The sequence below is a fragment of the Hemibagrus wyckioides genome, linkage group LG04, assembly GCF_019097595.1.
Source record: "Hemibagrus wyckioides isolate EC202008001 linkage group LG04, SWU_Hwy_1.0, whole genome shotgun sequence".
NCBI classification, from domain to species: domain Eukaryota; kingdom Metazoa; phylum Chordata; class Actinopteri; order Siluriformes; family Bagridae; genus Hemibagrus; species Hemibagrus wyckioides.
This window is the reverse complement of record NC_080713.1, coordinates 15,847,692-15,864,606: the sequence shown is the minus strand read 5'-3', so window position 1 is coordinate 15,864,606 and position 16,915 is coordinate 15,847,692. Positions and strand designations below refer to the sequence as shown.

Genomic DNA, 16,915 nt, shown 5'->3' with positions numbered 1-16,915 from the left:
TGAGGGGAAATAGTGTAGGTGGCTTTTGTGTGTAATTTCTGGCTGATGTCAACATTTAGATCATCCCCCACCTCCCCTCCTAGCTGAGAGACTGTGTAGTGTCTGATGATTCATTGTAATAGCAAAACAACATCGTCTAAGTGCATCAGATCATGATTATATCATTCAGAGAGTGGTCATGAATTTCTTGCCCCCACATGCTTGTTGCTTTTGATTTTTAATTAACTGCAGCATCAGTTAATTTGTTATTTTATGATCATCTCATGTTAAATTTGCTGATTAAATTTAGTCGGAATCCATCTTGTTTATGTAAAGGTTTACCAAGTTTGCTTCAGAAGTGTTGCATTTTTTAGAAATTAGTAAAATTAGACAGCCAGTTGGAAGCATTTCCTGTGGCCATGATATAAATTAGGGATGCAAGACATTTATCAGACAGATAAATTATTGGCCGATATGGGAGAAAATGACGTCATTGTTATTACTCCGATAAATAAATTAAATCTGATAACTAGATCCAATAAAGTACGCTTGCTGGTAAATCAATCAATCAGTATGATTTATCTGAGATTTATCCGCTTTCCGAGTAGAAGTGACTGCAGCTTTAAACTGTGTCACGCTCATTAGGTCATCATCTGTGAACATGTCTTTGCCGGTCTGGAAGTTTTTCTCTGTGGCAGCGCAGGACAATGCCATTGCTATTTGCAATGCATGATCAGGAAGGATTCCGAGAGGAGGTAAAAAGGCGTCAAGTTTTAAAACGTCAAATCTTATATCTCACTTGAAGGGTCGCCGTCGCGGCGAAGATGTTTTAAAAGAATATGAAGCAGCCACGGACTAGCCGCGAACTAGCGCTAGACCTAAAACACGGAGCATTGAGGAAGGTATATAGACCTTAAGTTAAGGTCTATACACCTTCCTCATCCTCATGCACTAAAAAGTTTGAATAGATGCATTTCTTTGTCATGCATGAATTACTTGAATATAAATTTGTTGTTAATGAGTTGTTAATTGCAGATAAACCATAGTTCTGTCATTGTTCTGTTAAACCCTTTCTGTTCTTATTGTAGTGCCTTACACAAAAAATAAAAAACATTTGAAGAGTCAGGACTGATGTTTGCTATTACAGTTAGGCCAGAGCTACTAAAATATCAGTTTCATTAGTGCATCCTAGATTTTCTATTCTCCTGGGTGAACAAACTGCAGATTATATGAAAATTCTAATGTAAAAATATGAACTTATTGGTTATTGGAATCGGCCATGAGTAGCACTTAATTATTGGTTATCGGTATCCGTTTAAATTTTTCATACCGTGCATCCCTAGTATAAAATGATCAGGATCAACATGCAGTGATTATCACTGACCTGATCCTCCGACACTCTGCCAACATTTGTACTCATTTCTAGCCACGCATCAAGATCTTGAAGGTTGCAGTCTGATTGGCTATCTGCACTTCTCTACATGTACACTTCCTTGCACCTGTTTCCAGCGGAAAAACACCCTGACACAATGAACTTTTTGGTGAAAAATATCGTCACCAGGCTGAAAAAAATTCCATTATTAGAGAGCTTTTGTTTGAAGAAGCTATTCTCTCATGTTTGCTGATGGACTTTAGTACCCTGTGAGTTGATCAAAAGTCAAATTGCTTCTTTTTGTGAAAGTAAAAGGTTTATGGTAATTTTTTTTTGACATTTATATTATAGTGAAAACTCAAAGACTAAGGCATCACTGTTCTTTAGGTAGAAAGCAGTTTTTCCCATTTCACTGTTAAAAAAGTTAGGTTGTGTTTTCAATATAAAAAAGATCAAAGATTACAAGAGATTCAAAAGATAAAGAAATGTTTCCCTTGTGTGAACCCCTTTATCTCACTAATGCCAACTTGGCGTGGCAAAGACCTGTGAAACCAAGGTCAACCCAGCATGGCCACAGCTGGCCTGCTCGGCCCTCTAGGCTTCCATAACTGCAAAACCCAGCCACGATTCGTAGACCAGTGGATTAATTTGAGTCTGATCTGATCAGACAGTGAGGAAAGACTTCTGTTTCTGCTTCTTAGGCATAGTTATCCCTCTGCCAGGAAACTTGGGTTCATACAGTAGCCACGATATGAAGACTGGAATTGACATGTAGCACTTACGGTGCATCTCCTACTCTCACTTAATGCTTTTCTAACATTTTCCCCATTAGATATCAAACACAGACATCTTCACCTTCATTGCCCCAGACTGTTAGAGCTCATCATGGCTTGTTTTACATGTTGGCTATCATCCCTAAGGGCAGCTTGTGATGCACTGCTTGACTGACAAGCCAGTCCTTGTCAAAAATCATGCAAAGACAAACACAGACACACAGACAAGCATGAGTGCGCACACACACCCACTGATGTAGTGAGATAAACAGATAAATACACAAAGTATGAAACATTTTTGCCCTCTGTACACTTTACATAAAAGTTTAAAGTCTTGCAAAATGGATCCACTGCAAAATGTTTCCCTCATTTCCTTTTCCATTCTACTTTTTTTAAACACTCTTTACCACTATTCCATGTCCTTCCGTTATCACCCTTCGTTACACATTCATTACATTCACATTAAACCTCTTCACAAGCAAAATGAGCATGTAACTAGACCTTTTGCATGGCTTTAGAGAGAAAAGCAGATGATAGAATAAATGAACCAGAGACAGACCAAACAGAAGAGCTTGTAGCTGGAACTGAGTTAGCACTAGAAACCTGCTCACTAGAAGAAAAAAAAAGTTCTGAAAAGGTCAGCGTTTTCATTCCTGACATACAATTAGATGAGAAATGCTAATATAATTACTGTATGTCTGGCATTGCAGGTCATCTGAGTGACCTTATCAGAGGCTGTGCAAAAGTTAGAAAAGAACAAGGGAGAAGTTTGGCATACAGTACATGACTCATAGTTAGACTCTTGTTTCAGGTATTCAATATCTCTTAGATGTCAATTGAAGCTGTTCCCAAGATATCTTTATGTATTGACCAAGACGTTTGGACCTCTGAATCATCAATACTCTAATCCTTCAGTTTTACGAAACACATGAAAGTTTCAAACCTTTACAGGTTATGATGTTAATAAGTGTCTAAATATTTGAAGTTAAGTTTATAATGGTATACTGTGTTTGCTACTTCTAATACTCTCGATGTTTTGAAAGCATTCATAAGTTTTATCAAATTTTGCTGAACCACATCTGACCAACATGCATATAGTGATTGAGTCTGTGTTTCAGTGCTCGCAAATGTCATCTCATGTAATCTTAAGCATCTCTGTGGTTTTTCATTGGCTTCCCAGTCAGTGACTATGGGGGTGTTTTCTGGGAGCAATGCCATGACCTATATATAATGTATCTTATGCAATTAGGGTCATAAAACTGTGTCTTGGTTCAAACTTGAGAGTGTCATTTCCTCATGGTATTGTGAAGCAATAGTTACATAATTGCTTGAAGCGCTGTTCAGTTATTTCAGTAAGTGATTAGGTTGAAACACATCAGAACTGTGGGAGTGCTACTAGGTTTTGTTCACTATGATGTTTATATTGATGTCATATATTTCCTCTTTATAGTCTGGCTTGGGAGGATATGCTTCCTGTGTGTGGTCTGCCACATGAGAGTGTCAGAGTGTGTATGTGTGTGTGTGTGTGTGTGCGTGTGTGCGGGCACAATGAAGTGTCCTGCTGTGCAGGTGAAATGAAGTCCTGTCCTGGTTCAGCCGGCCCATGCATGCTGAGCAGCAGTTGGACAGAAAAATGTCTTAGCATAGTCCATCACAGCAGGCTTTTACTGTTCTTGCAATGATATGACCAGCCTCAGCCTGCTAGACGTCTCCCAGTAGAGGTGTAACCCAATACCCTAATCTATATCTGTATTTGGATTCATGGCCTATACTGGAGGTAATTTTTTTTTTCCAATTTAATATGAATCCATACCCCCAGACACATTGGTTAACACTGAAAAATAGAAAAGAAAGCTCAGAGCTAGAGATGCCAGCACTGTCAGCATGGGCACTGTTGAGGTTTCTTAACATCAAATACATCTCTTAAATTTTTATTTGGTCCGAATTAGAAATGTTCACATGACTCTAACATGACTTTAACATGACTTTAGCATTTTGTTATTGAATTTGGTCTTTGTTTCTCCTGTGAGCTCTAGGACTGACTGTTCACACCCACACAAAAGTAAAAATTCCATCTCACACATTTTTTTGTTTTGTGTCCCATGGAATCTCGGTCTTGATGCATATCTGTATTCACAATCAGCTGCCCTTGTTTCGAGATTTCTAAACAATTTAACTGACAACCAAATGATGAACAGTGTGGTCCCTTAAATGTAACATGTAATTCCTCAACTAGAACCTCAAATGAAAGTGCTAGAATCAATACTTTACCGTGAGTTTGATCACTGCTCCTCTGCTGCTATCTGCTGTGACTTTTCTACACCCCACACCCACAGATCTGATCCTGGTTGATTTCGTGTTGTGTTGTGATATGTGGAGCAGATTGGCATTGCCATGGCTATGTGTTTTTCTGCTGGGGGAAGAAAAAGCAAGACTAATGGCATCTGGGAATGCAATGTTTTTTACTAGGTCTTGGGACTAAGAGGCACACAGTGCAGGCTGCTCTCAGCTTACTCTTCATCCTGGACTGCTCAGGTACAAAAGGACTACCTACTCTACTGGCTCAGCCAGAACCAGTGTTTCTACAGTTTTTCCTCTCTTGGGTCTTGCAGGATGGCCAAATGCATCTGTAACCTTAACACTTGCATTGAAGTTGTGTTATGAAGATTTCAGTTGGGACACTTTTATGCAGTGCAATATACAGCTAACTAGACTAGACGCTGGCACAGTTGGTATTTTCATTCGGTGCTCCATTACATTGGATTTTGAACAGGACAATGGCTGTGAGGCTGAAATGAATTAAGGGTATTGATATCTGTACTGATTAAACCATATGAGCATCACAGCCATATTAATATTTAATCTTTCCTGACTGGCTCTGCTCTAGAACAGAGCAAAAATGTCCAGTTAGTAACAGAGGACAACTGTAATATAAAAACCGTGTATGATTTTGATTGCCATCTTCTTGTGTTTTTGTATATGTTAGGTGATTCTCTCTAAATTCCCATCACTTGAATACAGAGTAATGAGAGAGGATTGGTGTTGTTTGGAGGACACTGAGCACTGTAATCACCTGCAATTTGCAACATGTGACATTACTCCTACTCCATTGGCACTGACCCACGTGCTGTGTGCTTTCACAGACACTCTATAGCTCATTGGATTATATTGCATTGAAAGGCTTGCCGCAAGCTGTGACCAATTAAAATTGAACAAAGCCAGCACATCTACTTAGCTCTGCTTAGTAGGTCAAAGAAATTGGCGGAAGTAAATGCACACACATTCACACTCCCTATGACTCCTTTTTGCCTAAGGCACTGCTTTTCTAAGCCACAGCTTTACCATCCATGAATATTTTGCCATGTGCCCTGCCAACCTGTTCTGTGTGAGAGCAGATTACCATGCTTCTGCATGCTGTCATTCTGTCACTTCAATATCACATATGCAAATCTGCAGTTCACCTCTTTCATACACTACGTGTTAAAGTAGAACATGTCGTAGAACTAAGTGTTTCCTATTCCTTTAAGCTTTTAAGCCTTTCAACTTTTTCTGTTGCGAGTTAACTTCCTTTTGTGAATGATGATTGAATGATTTTCCTGGATTTCTGCTGTATATACTGCAGGTAAAAGTAAGCAGCATAGAGCTTAAGGCCTGAGAATAGGTCATCTGTGTATGGCTCAGGTTTCTACTGCATTGATCTGTGAGCTGCAGTAGTACACTCGTGTTACAGTTACAGCAGTTACAGAACAGGGTTGTGAGCGAGAGCATGGGAAGAGTGATGACCCTGATTGTGCAGGCTTGGAGCCATGCATGCAGCTGTCCTTTTTGATGACCTGCAGTGACATGAGCATGGTCGATGAGCTGTCTGTGGCCAAAAGAGACTGGACATGGACTTATTAAATGCTAAGACAGGACTTCTGAATCTGGGTAATCCACAGTATAGGCACTCCAGTCCACAAACCATCTATAGTCTTTTAACAAGGTTAAGCAAGCAGCCTGTCAACTAACTCTGTGTTTATGCTTCGTCGATGTTTAGATGAATATCTATACCCTCAGCTCAACCATTATGTCTTGACATTCATAGTCATTTTTGTCTATAAATGGCTTTAATAATATATATTTTTTATAATAGGAAATGTGAGATACATTTGACTATATACGAGATCTTTTCACTTATTAAGATGTCATTTTTTGCTATATAGAATATTAGCTCATCCCATTCCCATCAGAGTTGCTGTTCATTTAATCTCTGTTGGAACAACTTTTATGACTTTTGAAACACCACAGACATTTTTTTCACATTTCAGCCCATGTAGCCTATAGGTGGTGTAAAATATCTCAAGTGGATTTGGTAATTTGGTAATTTCTGCCATGTGCTCTAAAGTATTTATGTCCAATTCCCAAAATTACAGTTTTAGTAATTGTTTCGAACAGTGATGGCTGAGAGTTCTTCCTCGAGGTGAACAAAGCTCATCATAGCAAAGCATACACAGTTAGCCATGTATACTTGATCAGAAAGACAGAGACGGTTTGACACTGTAGTACTGAAAAGTCTCATTCTGAAAATGACTTTGTTGACATTGGAAGACTGTTGGATATCTGTCCTTTCAGAATAATCTATTACACTAAAAGCAACAATCCAAAACTGTCCTCACTATTATAATTTCACCTTACATGCAGTATTACTTTATTCCCTCCTGTCTCTCAGGTCACCTTCACCAAGAGGAAGTTTGGCTTGATGAAGAAGGCCTATGAGCTCAGTGTCCTGTGTGACTGCGAAATCGCCCTGATCATCTTCAACAGCTCCAACAAGCTCTTTCAGTATGCCAGCACTGACATGGACAAAGTCCTGCTCAAATATACAGAGTACAACGAGCCTCACGAGAGCAGGACAAACTCTGACATTGTGGAGGTGAGTGGATTTTCATTAGTTGCTTTCGGTCTGGCTAACAGCAAGTTCAGAGGAGTACCCATGGAAACATGTGTGAGGATGTGGTTTATCTGCTGTTCTCAGGCTGACTGAACATTTGTTTCCCTAATCTGATATAAATATACAGTACAAAACACTAACAACTAGTGAATTCCCCAATGTCACCAGCATCACCGATGTCTTTCCACATAGAAATTTATGTTGAAAAATTATAACTTTTATAATTATGCTGTTATATGTCATTATATTTCTAATTATTATTATAAAAATGAAACCTGGAAGTTGATTTATTGCACATCATTTTTAAATAGAATGTAAACATTAGAGCTGATATTCTGAATTAAATTTCCAAAAGACATGAGTAGCTCGCACAACATTGTTAGGGTCACTGGCTGACGGGTAACTGTTTCCGTCTCATCCTTGTTCTGATACGTTTTCAGGATATCTGCTAGGTCTGATAAATTCAGCTCAGTTTCAGCCTGAGTCAGCTAACAAAAAGCATGGATCATAAAACAGCTCCATGATCACTAACACCAGAGACATAGTGTGAAGGTCTAAGATTGCAGGGAAAATTCCTAACTTTTTTTTAAAGTATAGTATAATAATATTATAATATAGTATAAGCATTTTACACAATCTCTATTTCTTGCACACATTAAAATGCCCTCCTCTGTAGCTATTGTTTGTCCTTATTTTTACTAAATGAAAAGCCATCATGCTGGTACAGTAGCAGTAATAATAAGAGAAAGGACCTTGCTTGTTTTACAAACCTGTCACCTTTGATTGAACTGGTTTTATTGAGCACATTTATCAGTCAGTCTTTTCCTCACAGCTGTGCAGTATTTCTGATTTCTGTGGCTCAGGTCAACTAAAACTCATACACTTTACACCCCCTGTTTGCCAGTGGGGATTTAACAGCTCAATCTCCTGACGTAGTGTAGAATGGTCTGCAGTATCACAGATCAGAAGGGCATGAGTTTGAATCCTAGCATTGCCAGTCTGCCACTGTTGGGCCTTTGAGTCCCATTCAGCTGTTCCTGGAGTTCACAACCGTATCATTCTAGCAATCTATGTGAATAATATGTGAATAAATAAAAATCACAGCCCTGGGTACACTGGGTAGAAGGTGGAATTTGATAACAGCCCAAAATGCACACACCTATGCATACTCATTTATGCCTGAAGATAATAAAATATAGCCACACACACACATAACACAACCTATAGTGTCTTTTGGAAGAGGAAAACAGAGAACATGGAGGACACATGCAAAACTTAACACAGACAGTAACTCAAGCACTGAATGAACCATGGACCCTGGAATCAGCATGCTGTCTGCTAAATAAATGTGATTAAAATAATAATGCCACACAACTGACTCCTTTCATACTATTTAGCCTTTTTATATATTCATGCTGATGCCATTGCTAGTGCATTACCTGCTTGGCAGAGCTGCAAGAGAATTGCGAGCCATCCACAAGATTTTTTTTCTATCAAGTGCTCTTATGCTTGCCTGGCCCTGCAAGCCCTCAGATGGGTTAAAAAGGAATAGATTAATGTTTTCTCTTATATAAGTACTACCCCTAACAGCTTGGCTGTTTCTTGTCTTCATGTTTGAGAAAGATGCTATAGAATCATGCACAGGTGTTTTGTGAACTAGACAAAAGATCATTGTTGGACAGTCTGGTTGTACTTCATTTGAGTGCCCCGCTGTTCAGAAGTGTTAAGGCTATAGGTTGATGTCTTCAGCAGCTGATGGGGTGACATTTGTATCCTGCAAGTGGCATCTAAGATGCACACATAGCAGTCAAGTGTAGAAGAGTACAGCCTGGGTGGCGAGGTGCTGTTTTTCCCATGTCAGCGCTGAGAGAGCCTGGCTCTGTGCATGAAAATGTCCAACAAAGCAGTTCTTGTCCTTGCTCAGTGCCGAGCCACACAGATTCCCCCCTTAACCCTGCTGCCTTCATAAAAAAAGCCACCTGAAGCCTGGTCTCTGTTTTCTTATCAACACCATGTGAATGCAGTGCCAAAGAACATGGTCATAAGGTAATCCAGGCCTGTTGTCAGCAAGCCATTTCTGCATCACTGCTCATCATGAGCTGTGTTACAGAGCCAGGTAACAGTTGCACCCTGCATTGGTTTGGTCAGTGGCTGTTAAGTGCATCCTTGTTTTTTAAACATCATATTATGTAAGGCTTTGAGGCTGAGGAAGGGTTTATCCTAAATGAAATAAAAAGAAAAAAAAAGAAAAAAATCTCAAAATAGCGTAAGTCTGACTGGCTGTGAAAATGGCAGGCTTACGTCCCAATAGAGAGTAACAGTGATGTGCAGCTATGCTGTCTGCTCTGGATATGCACTCAGCTCATCCTAATGGACATAAAAGGCTCAGAACAAGTATTTAATGGATGAATTCTCTTTTCACTCTCATCCCTCACACTTTTCCTCTCTCCCTCCCATCACTTTTGGTGAATCATGCTTAACAAGAAGGCACTTACACTTACCTAAATTAAAGAATCACGTTAAACTCATGAGCACCAAAGGTACTTAGACTGTTTGTTCTAACATTTAACATTTTTGCCTTTCCCAGCTTTTTCCATCGGGCAGGATTGGTGCTCGTTCCATGTGAGAAGCCAAATCAAAGGTCACATTCCTCCTCACCAGCACCATCTGTAGATAAAGGCATGGCCTTGTAACATGTTAGAACAGATGCCACACTTTCCACAGATGGATGTTTGCCTGGGGCGCAATTTGATAACTTAGTACAGGGCGATGGACTTCGTCTGTTGGGACCAGTGCCATAGACTCAGCTCTTGAGGAAGGATGGTTGAAATGGGGGATAAAGGGGTGCAGAGTCCATGTATATGCCTGTGTATGCATATCTGTGACTCTGTTGTGTGTGTGTGTGTGTGTGTGTCCGTGTGGCCAGCAAGCAGCAGTTCAGCTTCAGTAACACCCCAGGCGACAGGTGAAGCGTTGCGTAAAATCTCCCTTTGTGGATCCTGTCCACTTCTCTGTCTGATTAAAAGTGGCCACGATCCCATCTGTGTCTCCCTTTTCAAAGGTTCCTGGTCTGAAGCAATCCCTTTTATTTACTGAATAGGAGTGCAGGGTTGATGGAGCGTTTCCTTCGAGGTTACAGCTCTCATTCTGGGTGTGTGTGGGGTCTTTAAGGACCACAGGTGTTCTAGCATATCAGGTCTCCACCAGCACACTCTGTCCTTGCTTTCACCTTTTTTAAACTGCAGCAAAAAAACCCCCAAAAAACAAACACTTTGAATTCCAAAGCTGAAGAAGTTTTATTTAAAATAATTGAGCAATTGCATGAAGCTGAGTTTGATAAGATATACTGTTACATAAATACAAAGCTTTTATGGTTGCTTAGACCATTACCACAGAAAATGCGTGTCTGAGCAAAGAAGCTCACAAACATGTCTACGTTACAGATTACAGTTACAAATTAAGACCCACTGAAAAGCGGGTAAATAAAATAAATAATTAAATGAAATAAAAAGCTGATGTAAATGTCCCTCTTAGCTATTATTTTGAAATGACTTCGTATGAATGTAGTTATCCTGACTCTGCAAATGTTTTCTGGATTCTAAAAACATTTTTTTCTAAAAGCCTAAAGGACAGTCTAAAGGACAGTGTCAGCCTCCAGTCCTGAAGAGTTAGAGCATTATAGACATTTGTATATTTCCCTCTTTAACACACCAAATTAAGCCTGTGGTAGTCTTTGTAATTAAATGACAAGTTAATTTGGGTGTGGTAAATAGCTATACCTTGAAGGTTTATTTTACTGTAAAACTGCATTATTAATAATTATTTATGTTTATAAGTTCTGCAATAGTGGATGACGCAATAGTGGATGACGAGTGTCTACACATTCCCACTATCACTGGGCAATTGTGATATTAAATTTCGATGATGCCACAGCCATTTGTAGCCAGGGGTCCTAGACAACTGTCTCTATTCTCTAGGTGGGATGAGGACTAGCTTTCCTCTTTTCCCAGTCAAAGGCAAGCACATTCAGCTGCTTGTTTTAAAAATATGCACTGATTATGTGGGAGAATGTATAAGTCACTGTCACTGTAGCCACGTACAGGTTATGACTATATAATATAACTATTTGGTAATGTTTTAATCATATTTGATTACTGTTTCTGTGAGGACCATTCAAACAAAAGCAAACCTTTACTACTCAACTGAAAGTGTAGTACCTAAACCACACAATGTTTCACTGGAGGATTCTGGGCTGCAGTGTGTCCTTCATGCACTATGAACAAAATATGATGACACACACACACACACACACACACACACACACACACACACACACAGACAGAGAATTATGGTATACCGTAATAACACGTCCCTTCACAAGGCCGAACTCGAAGATGAAATTCAAAGTGAAAATAATTTACTAGCCAATAAGAAAAAGTTCCAGCAAAACTTATTTGTCAGAATAAGAGCTCTGCTGTTTTGCTATGAAGTAAATGAATGTCTAGGCAACCATGGACCAGCTAGTCATACAGTATCTGTGGGGAAAGTAATGACAAAATCACGTCTTGAACATTTGGTTGATCATCTTAAAAATCCAGAGACATTAGTCAAAATATTTGTTAGTTTTTACTCAGTTGTTCATTTCTCATAAAAAAAAAAGATCTGTGCATACTCAATGGTCCCAAGACATAGGAACTTGCACATTTATTTATAATAATTTATGATGTATAGATTGATATGGAAAATGCGTAAAATAAATGTGAGTGCAGTACTGAATCAGTCAGCATGTCTATAATTTCCACACTGTAGTAAGACCCCTGGAGTTCCTGTTCTTGTTCCTGTGTGTTTCAAATTCAATTTTATTTGCACTGCAAATGAAAAAGCTGCTGCAGGTAATTAAAATAATTCAATCATCCTTACTCTTCTTGGTCTATGACTTGAAGTAATGAAATCTTCCCTGAGTTGCTCTAGGGGCTTCCTCTCTCAGTCCAACACAGACTCACAGTACATGGATGATTCCTTGCAACTTCACACACACACATGTACTATAGTGCCTAGAAGTAGGATCCTTCTTAACATATTTGTTAGAAATAGCCTTTATTTGTCACATATACATTACAGCACACTGAAATTCTTTCTTCGCATATCCCAGCTTTGGAGGTTGGGGTCAGAGTGCAGGGTCAGCCATGATACAGCGCCCCTGGAGCAGAGAGGGTTAAGGGCCCAACAGTGGCAACTTGGCACTGCTGATCTTCCGGTCAACGACCCAGAGCCTTAACCACTTGAGCGAACACCACCACCCCTACACAACGAATCCTTATTTAATGACTTATCTTTATTGATTGTTTGACGTATAGACTTGAGTTTGGCTAGTGCGGGGGTGTCCAATCTTGTCCAGAAAGGGCCGGTGTGGGTGCAGGTTTTCATTCCAACCAAGCAGAAGCTACACCTGATTCCAACTGGCTAATCACCTGATCTTGGCTTTCAGTAGACTCAGGTGTGGCTTCTGCTTGGTTGGAATCAAAACCTGCACCCACACCGGCCCTTTGCGGATAAGATTGGACACCCCTGGGCTAGTGTTTTGTAACTCCTGTTCATTTGAATATTAAACAAATTAGATGCAAATGCAGTGTCTGCTTTTTTGCAGGCCATATAAGGCTGACATTTTAACTTGTGGTTTTATGAAACAAATGATTCTCTATTTCCTGACTGATACATATTTTCAAAGGTGGAGTTGTGTTTGTTGCTTAGAGATTTTTATATAGAAATAATAAACGACAGGCCTGAAGACTTCCCCATGTCTGAACAACTGTAGATCTGAGTGGTCTAAGGTGCTTGACCATTTCATTAATTACAAACTTTTGTATTTGGCATGCAAGCCCCATGTGTTATTTGGCACTAGAGAAGTGATACTATATTAAAACACTGACTAATGTAAACCTGTAATTTGCATTGCATCCAGAACTACTGCTTAGTCTGTGCCATTATATAAAATTAATCAATGCCTTCTAACCAATCAGTGAAGAATATAAGAGAGTCGGTATGATTATAAGAAGATACAATACAGTATGAAACAGATATACTCATCTGCTGTAGAGAATGAAGGATGAGAGAATCTGGGGTGAGGGCATGTATAGTTAGCATACTTCTAATGGATTTTTGAGTCCTTGAAAAAGAACTGTCTGTCCTTTAAGGGCATTCTTCTGAGGATGTTTAATGGTCAAAATAAAATTTGCATGATATGTAAATCTTGACCATTTTAAAATGCCAGCTATCCCTTTTTCTCCTTTTCTGTGTGTTTCCACTTCTGTTCCACATGAATTGCACCATTGTCTTTCTATAAAGCATGGGACCAAAAAAAAAAAAAAAGTCAATGTCCCTTGGTCCCTGTGACGCTGAACATTTAAACTGGCATACAAAGCTTCTAAACAACAGCACAACTGCATTTCTATAGCATAAATATTCATTACACAGCCATCTGAGTCCATAAAGTCCCATTGACAATGAGCTGGCAGAGTGAGTAAAGCTGTTGAAAAAAAAAAAGACTGTGTGTCTGGGAGTGAGGGCGAGGAAAGGAAGGAAATGTGGCTAAGTTGAATGTCTGGGCCTGGGAGATATTTCTGATAAAGGACTTTCCTTCATCACTGTAGCCTCAAGGGAAGGTGGAGGCGTGGGGAGAGGGGTGTAGCTGATGCCATGATGTCACAGGGGACTTTTTCAGTGATTTGACTACTGTGCAGAATGCCCATGCTTCATTTTCAGTAAAATGCCACAAGAGTTAGGTCATTTCTTCTGCTGTATGTGATCCGAAAGAGTTCTGAAATGTACTTTTGACGTCTTGTAAAAGACAGCTTGATACAAGCCTCTCACATGTCAATGTGCATCATTACGCTGATAGCAAAGTCAGTGAAAGCACGCCATGGGCTTTATGTTTAGAGAGAAAGAAACAGAATTGTTTGTGCTGTCAATCACAGCAGGCATAGTGATTAAGACCCCCAGTCTGTCTTAATGAATGCAAATTGGCACATCTGCTTCTGTGCACTGGCTGGCCAGACTGTTCAATTAGCGTGATTGATCAATTATCCTCCTCCTGGTGTTGGGTAGGAGAAAGGAGGAGAAATAGCAGCAGCATTGTGAGGAGTGGAAGGGCAAGAAATCCCTTAAGGTCAACCATTAAAATACAGTTTAGAATGTCATTTGGGTAAATTGAATATTATTAAATCACTTAAGTCATCATTTGTAGAAGATTCAGTCTTTAAATTCACTCTGATGGGATATAAAGGTACCTTTCAATTCTTAGCTGAAAAAGCCAGCAAAATCTCTTGTATTTGTCTGCAGTAGCTCAGTGCCACAGAAGATAAAATCAAAGGCTCACATTTCCATGTGCATTTCGAAAAATAATCTTATTTTTATGCTGTCCTGTAATAGTTAACATCAGTTAGCATTCCAATTAAACAATGGCATCAAGAAAACAGATATTTTCCTTATCATTTTTTATTAAACCTAACTGAAAGAAAAACAGTTAACGGTCATAATTTTAATTGTCTTTTGTATTGCCATTTGTCTCCATTTGCCTGACTGTTAAATCAAAGACTGCTCTGGGGTGCTCTGCAAGCACAACATGCACTGTTAACACCATGGCAATTACAAAGCCATTTCTCTTTTAGCAGGCAGGGGTGGCAATCTTAATAGGGGTATTATTTATATGCCGCTGTTGATTCGGCCTTAGCGGCTAAACTCATTTTCCAAACATTAGGGGGCTGGGTGTCTCAGAGGGGCCCTGTCTGGGCTCTTTCACTGACAGATCAGGCCTGGAGTGCTGAGGATCTGCAATCCTGACATGCCTAGATAATGGAGCGATGCTCCAGGCTGTTGGAGGTGGCACCATCCAGGCCTGTCACTACCCTACAGGCTTCCCGTAATGGCATTAAGCTCCCAGCCTCCAACCATATGCACTGGCATAGATTTTCCTCTTGGAGTTGTGGCCGTGTTTAAGGCAAGTGTTTTGGTTATTGAAGGGAATTGTAATTCCTGGAATTGTTGATGAGGATTTAGCAGTTTGTAAAGTGTTGTATTCCAGTACAATACATTAATCATTCCACTCATTAGGGTTAAATAGATAGATTGATTGAGACATAAATAGATAGATAAATTGAAAGACAGAGTGGTAGAGTGAAAGAGTGATGTACTCTTTACACAGTAGAAGTTAGAAGAAGAAGCCTTTTATTGTTGTCACATATACATTACAGCATGGTTTAAATTCTTTCTTTGCATATCCTAACTTCGGAGGTTGGGGTCAGAGCACAGGGTCAGCCATGATGCAGAGCCCCTGGAGCAGGGAGGGTTAAGGGCCTTGCTCAGGGGTGCAAAGGTGGCAGCATTGCAGTGCTGGGCCTTGAGCCCCAATCATCTGATCAGCAACCCAGAGCCTTAACCACTTGAGCTTCCAGCATTTTCACAAGGTACCTTTAATTTCATCTGGAAACAGCATTGTGTGAATGAGCTCACATTCCGAGGTCATGGCTAGGACAGTTATAGAGAGAACCACCCCCCACCCCTATTACACACCTACAATGTACAGAATTGCCACCGACTCAAGCCGACATTGAGCTATTCTCTCGCATCTGCAAGGATAAATCTAAAAGGGGTCAGGGGGTTTAATTTATGTTTGATATGCACAGATGACAACAGGAGAGACGGAAGGGGAGTAAGATTACATTTTAATTGGTAAGTGCTTAACTTAGCAGCTTGACTTTGTGACTGGCGACTGGCCAGACTCGCTGTGTGATCTGCTAAAGCCTTGTTTGACATTTGAGCAGACTCACGGGTCTGCATGGTTAGTTACACTGCTTGGCACTTGATTTGAGGAGGATCAGGTGCAGTTTCCCTGGTTCTTAATGTAAAGCTGAATGATGGTGTTATGTGGCCATCATTTGAGAGATTTCTAAAAAAAGAAATCTAATAATAATAACAATAATAATAATTATAATAATAATAATAAAAACAAAACAGACAAACTAAGACCAGTATTTGTAGAGCCTCAGTATGACAAAAAGTTTTTTGTCCTTCTGTACACTGGAAGAAAGTTTCTGACATGATAATTTGAGTCATCTTAGCAGCCCTCTTTTTAACAGCTGTCAGTTCGATTCAGATATCACTTTGGCACTATTTTTTTGATGTAACGGTTATTAAAGCTTGTCTAATTTCCCTCATGATCTGTAACATTTCGCTTCATTTCAACGATCCTCATCTCCGTCTCTGCTCAATTCCCCAGCGCTCACTCCTTAATGTCTTCTCCTTGGCAAGTCTTTAACCCCCTCCCTTCAGCACACGTCTTTTCATACCCGTTTCCTTCTCACATTGAGACGTCTCCTTATTAAAGGAGCGATTAAACCAAACCAAATGTCAGCTCTATTGACACAAGGCTGAGCCTCTCTCCTTCTTTTTTTTTGAATCAATCGGGTGTAGCCAAGGTATTTTTAATAACGAGTTCCAACCACAAATAATTACAGTTGTGTGCACTGCAGTTTTATAGTATTATAATTCATCTGACTTCTGCACTATTTTTTTTTCCATTTTTTTTCATCGTTATATGAGATCATCTGAAGATTCACTGTAAGGATATGTGAAATTTATAGGTCGAAAATGTTAGCTTCTTCAATCCTCAGGTATATCTGAGGAAATTTTAGTGTCTCACAAATGTAAATGGCTTTTTATTTGCTTCAGCTGCACATCAGGACTGTCTGGTGTTTAATTAGCAAAGGCCAGAATAGATGTGCCAAGTTACTATAACACATCACAACAGTACAGAAGTACAGTAGTCTGTCACTGTCTGGGAATGCCTTCTATGTTTGGCCGGAT

At 39.7% G+C, this 16,915-nt stretch overlaps 1 protein-coding gene across 8 annotated transcripts in view; it reads left to right on the top strand.

Moving 5' to 3' along the window:
* mef2aa (myocyte enhancer factor 2aa) overlaps nucleotides 1-16,915 on the top strand; it is an 84,836-nt gene that overhangs the window by 34,851 nt on the left and 33,070 nt on the right. For all 8 annotated transcript variants that reach the window (XM_058388545.1, XM_058388546.1, XM_058388543.1 and 5 more), the window contains one exon: nucleotides 6,833-7,036. In XM_058388545.1, coding sequence (XP_058244528.1) covers nucleotides 6,833-7,036 — 204 coding nt within the window. The remainder of the gene's footprint in view (nucleotides 1-6,832; nucleotides 7,037-16,915) is intronic.